The 5,773-nt window shown below is 38.0% G+C and overlaps 1 protein-coding gene across 1 annotated transcript; it reads right to left on the reverse strand.

Moving 5' to 3' along the window:
• Positions 1–835: 835 nt before the first annotated feature.
• On the reverse strand, positions 836–1,108 carry HELRODRAFT_72533 (hypothetical protein; the record flags this gene model as incomplete). The annotated part of the gene is made up of 1 exon (XM_009013025.1): positions 836–1,108. A coding segment is annotated over one exon (273 nt), but the record flags the coding sequence as incomplete, so codon positions are not given.
• Between the last annotated feature and the right edge of the window lie 4,665 nt (positions 1,109–5,773).

Consider the following 5,773-nt stretch of genomic DNA (forward strand, 5'->3'; position numbering starts at 1 on the left):
AAAAATTAGGTACCCATTTTTGAATTGTAGTTGATCGATGGCGACGTTGTCTACGTTGAAATTACTGTGCAGTGATGTGCCGCTGTACGACGATGAACAAATTATTTTCGATTCCATGTCTGATGTTTTCATGAGGGGGACGGCCGGGACGTATTGTTCGTTGGCGTATGGCAGGTCGGATGTCGTCGACTGTTCGTTCGGTTGGGGTGGCAAAAAGTTTTACGTTCAACTTTTTATTAAAGTTTAAATATTAAATATAAGTGATCTCTGATAAGAAAATAAATTTTCAACAAATTCTAATTTTGTAATAAATGGCTTATTTTGTTTTATTCATTTCATGAACAAGACAAGCGGTTGGCTAACGTAAGTCCTTTCTTGCAGTTTCGGTTGAGTAGATGTTTCGAACGGGGATATGTACATGGATGAGTAGGATATCTGATTCGTGTAAGCCACTGCGGCCGGGTCCATTTCCTCAAAATTTCAATTCAATTATTTCTTATGCAATAATAAAAAATTTAAAAAGATTTAGTCATTTAATTTATGTTTTTCAAAAAGTAAGTTTTTATCAATTTTCAACGAGTGATCGATTAATGTTCACCTTGCCGGAAATTATTGAATCGTGCTTCAGGAGCTTCATGTCACTCTCGTTCATGTCGCTCCCCACTTGTGGCTCGTCAACTTTAAAAATAAATTAGTTAAATCGGTAAATAACAAATAATAAGCTGAACTATTAAGAAGTGAATATCCATTGTAGGGCACATTTCCAAATCGTTTATAGTGTCGTGACTACATCATTTAACGTCATACATGATAAAGTCAGATCTGCTGCAGACATTTAATGAAATGGATAAAATTGCGAAAACGAATTATAAGAAGGTTTGGTAGTAAAATTTAGATAAAGTAACGAATAAATTAGCGATTGATGGCTCGTACCTCCTTCGTCTTCAGAGTCAGACATGGCCGCCTCTTGCATCACTTCCGGTACGACAACTTTGTATTTTTCGTCTACAGATGGTATCACTTCCGGTTGTTTAGTCACGTGCCTCAACAGTTCAACTACGGAGATGTAGCCGAGTCGTTGTGCAATGGACATGGCCGATTGCCCATTCTGTCGGGGAAGGTAGATTGATTGAGATTATTCATTTCATTATTTGACTCTTTTCGAAAATTAATTGTTTGTTGAAATAACAGCACTAACATTCGTTGTAGCGTTAGGATCGGCACCGTTCTTCAGCAGATAACCAACGATGGCCACGTGGCCTTGCTGGGCAGCCTGGTGCAGTGGGGTGTATCCCACTCTTGTTTTTAAATTTACCGCTGCTCCATTCTCCAGGAGAAACTTCACCATATTCAGCTGACCGAAGTGACATGCGGTATGAAGGGGTGTGTAACCGGCCTATGTTTGTGATAGGAGGAGATGAGGGTTAAAGGTTAAAGGTTACTCTCTCTCTTTTGCGTTAGCTTCAGAGGTTTCAACGACAAACACACACAGCGTATATGAATACGCGTGCAAACCACACATCACACACATTGCATATGATAGGCGGGGATCTTTTGTATTCGAACCCAGTCATTGCAATAGCAAGACCAGGAGCCTTTAACCATTGAGCCATCACGCCGCCATAATTATTTAGCCCTAGTCACTAATTAATTTTTTATTTATTTTTTTTGTTCTAACTTTATTTAAAATGAATGCTATCAAATTTTATGACCTTCGTCTGCGAATCCATTTCGCAATCGGCTGACTTTAAAATTTTTGCGACTTCAAGTTTGTCTTCCTGTGCAGTCAGGTGCAGAGGTGTCAGTCCGTTTTTAGATTTGCTGCTCGGTTCTGCCTTGTTCTCCAATAGCAGTGACGTCATATCTGTGAACCCTTGCTGACAGCAGAGGTGCAGCGATGTGAAGCCATTCTGTCGGTTCATTTTTTAGTTGATTATAATTTAAGGAATCATTTTATCATAGATCTAGTAAAAATATAGCAATCAAATTCCAATTCGTAAAAATTTTTAAAAAATATTAATAATATAATAAAAGAATAATTAGTAAGTAGTAAAAATATAGCCACTAAAATTTAATTCGTTTTCAACTATGTTAACATCTTGATATTCTGTTGAGACCTTAGAATGGCTGTTTGGATCAGCTCCGTGAGTTAAGAGGATTCCAGCAACATTCATTTGGTCTTTCCTTGATGCCACGTGTAAAGCCGTGTAACCATTCTGTAAAAAAAAGTGGGTTGGTGTTCAACATGTTTTTCCAATTTAAATCAAGTTTTTTAAACAAATTAATTTATTCCAGAATATTTTCTGTTAATTTCAGATTGATAATCCTAATTTTAAACGACCTTCGCTTGTTTTTGAGGGTCAGCCTTATTTTCGAGGAGGACGAGAGCAGCGGGTACGTTGTTGTAATGTGTGGCTACGTGCAGAGGCGTCAGAGAATTCTTGCCTTCTTCGTTCACGTTGGCTTTTTTCTCTATCAGGAACTTCACAAGAGGCATGTGGCCGTATTTTGTTGCTATATGTAGTGGCGCGAAACCTTTCTGCTCGTTTGTTTCGTGGGTTTTAAAAGTGTAAATATATCTTACTGAAAAATAATTAATAATACTGTGTTATAAATTATAGTATTATTAGTATTCTAGTTATATAAATTATTGTTGGACGACGTGATGGCCTAGTGGTTAAAGGCGCCTGGTGTTGTTTCGCATTGCGGCAGTTACCGGGTTCGAATATGACAGAAGAAAGGATTCCCGCATATCTCATGCTTTGTGTATGATGCGCCATTCACAGCGTATTCATGTATGTTGTTTATGTGTTGCTGATTCTTCTGAACTTTGAAAGGATGTTGGGGCCTTTTTTAACTTTTTAACCCTAGTTACAAACTCAACAATTGTTATTAACGCAGCGATTTAACCTTCGTTAATGAGTCGACATTGGCCCCGTGGTCGACGAGAACCTGAACGACCTCGAGATGACCTTCCTTGGAGGCCACGTGTAGAGGTGTGTAGAGATCTGACGTCTTCGTATCCGGGGTGGCTCCATGTTGCAGTAGCAGCAACACGTTGTCCACGTTTCCAAGCCTCGATGCGATGTGCAAGGGACTCTGTTGCTCCTGTTTCAAATTCATTCAATCAGCCCTTCCTAAACGTCAGCTTTTTATTATTTTATACAAAAGTATCGGCGATAGCTGCAGCTCTTAGTTACAAGATCATTGTTAAGAAAGTTTACAAGTTTTTAAACTTTAACCCACCCTCGCTTTAGCATCCACGTGACTTCCGTTTCTCAGCAGCACTCTGATGATGTCAGTCTGATTGGCCCTGGCAGCCAGATGGAGAGGTGTCTCTCCTCTGACGGTGGTGCAGTTGGGGTTGGCGCCTGTTTGCAGCAGGAACATGACGATATTCATGTTGCCCATGAAGGCTGCGACGTGCAGGGGGGTCAGTCCCGACTGTGGGGGTATGTCGAAAATAAACAATTATATGATAATTGTCCAACGATAATATAACTTTTCATATTATAATTAGTGTTTTGTTTGTTATAAAACTTTACTTTTGGAATATTGGATTCGAATTTTTAAATTTTCGTTTATAATATAACGAATCTCTAATTGGAAACATCATTGTGAATGTACCTCTGTTGTAGCTTCTATAGATGCTTTGTATTTTAACAGGAGTTCCACTATGGGGAATCTGTTCTTCTTGCAGGCAATGTGCAGAGGTGTGAACCCATTCTATTTGGAGATTTTATATAACAGTTTTAATTAAATTATTCTATCAATTCTTTCAAAAGAGTTTCAAAATGAATGAAAATTCACCAGGGCTCTTGAGTTTGGTTCGCATTTTCTGTCGAGAAGAACTTTTGCAGAACGTACATTGCCACAGTGTGCAGCGACGTGCAGCGGCGTCAAATAGTCCTGAGATCAAACAAAAATCATCGAAATAATAAAGTTTATAATGGAAGAGTATGAAGTTACAAAACTTAGCTGGGGTGTCGTTTGCAAAATAATGAATCTAAAAATAACTCACAATTGTGACGTCATCGATGGGGGCCCCCTTATCGATGAGGAGGCTGACGCAATCGACGTGGTCTCCCTGCACGGCCATGTGCAGAGGTGTAAGTCCATTTTTCGTTTTTATGACGACGCTCGCTCCCCTGGCGAGCAGCAGGTCGACCACACGTTCGTGGCCACTTCTTGCAGCGCAGTGTAGCGGAGTCAGTCCGTCCTAGGTGGGTGAGAGTGGTGGCAGTGGTGGCGGCGATGGTGGTGCAGTTCAGTAAATTGAAAAATATAATTGTTGAAATATAGAGAGTCAAAACTATTGAATTTCTAAATTATCCACTGTCTACGTGTATGTTTAATTACAATGTTCGCGCTGAGATCAAATGAAGAAACAATGCTAATTTCAAGTATAAAATATGAAGAAACTATTATGAAATTATCTATTCGCTATTGAAGCAAACTGCAATAAATGAATTATTCTCTAATAACATCAGGCACTACTCTCAAATATAAAATAAAATTATATAACATCTAGAGTACTACTGCATTAGCGGTTCTAAAAGATGAGATGAGTTAAAAACAGCCACATGGTGATGAGAATTTGATGGAAAGTAAATAAATAATGTCACTGCTGACCCTCGTTTTACTGTCAATATGAGCTCTTCCCTTGTCAATAAGCAGTGCCACCATGCCAGCTTTCCCCCATTTGCTCGAAACGTGCAGCGGTGTTATGTTATTCTGGAGGGGATTTTATAAGATTTGAATGAAATAATTGCGTTTAATTTATTAAATAATAAGTAATTTTCACCAAAAAAGGCATTTTAAATTAAAAATGTTATTTATATAATTGTTGCAAAGAATAGTATGGTGCTGATGAAACTTACTCTGGCTTTATGGTTCACGTCACCACCTTTTTCGATGAGAAGTCTGCCCACGTTCGTGTTTCCGTAATGAGATGCTATGTGCAACGGCGTGAAACCGCTCTGTCACAACGGAATAATTTTATAACCAAGTAATTATAATTGGATAATTATAATTAGATGATTACCTGGATTTTGTAATTATAATTAATTAATTATTTATGTGGGATTTGTTATTTAGAATATAGTTATAAAACTGAATTCAATCAATCAATCAATCAATCAATTAGCTTATAAAGCGCTATTTCCGCGATGTTCAACAGCGCTCCTCAATGAATTTTGAAAACAGATGGGTCTTGAGATCCGCTCTGAACTTCGCAAGTGATGGAGAAATAGTCAGAGAAGTAGGTAGAGAGTTCCAGAGAAAAGGACCAGAAAAAGCAAAAGCAGATTTGGCAAAAGAGTGTTTAACACGAGTTAAGAAAAAGCGAGAAGAAGAAGACGATCGTAAACCGGGGCGTTTAGGTTCAATTAATATATCTGATAAGTACTTAGGAAATAATTTCGATTGAGACTTATACATGAACGTGCAAATTTTAAAAATTATTCTATATTTTATAGGTAGCCAGTGCAAGAGAACAAGATATCGAGATATATGAGAAAAGAAAGGGGCACGAGCAACTAGACGAGCAGCAGAGTTAAAAGCTTTACTTAAAGGATAGAGTATAGAGTCAGGAAGACCATAGTAGAGCGAGTTACAATAATCAATCCTAGATAAGACTAACGAAGTAACAAGAAGGAGAAGAGTAGGATCATCAAGAAAAAGCAAAAGTTTTTTTATTCTACGTAGATGAAAGTAAGAGCTTCTAGCAACACTATTAATCTGAGAAGAGAGAGACATAGTAGAATCAAAGATA

This window comes from Helobdella robusta (genome assembly GCF_000326865.2).
Source record: "Helobdella robusta unplaced genomic scaffold HELROscaffold_11, whole genome shotgun sequence".
NCBI lineage: Eukaryota > Metazoa > Annelida > Clitellata > Rhynchobdellida > Glossiphoniidae > Helobdella > Helobdella robusta.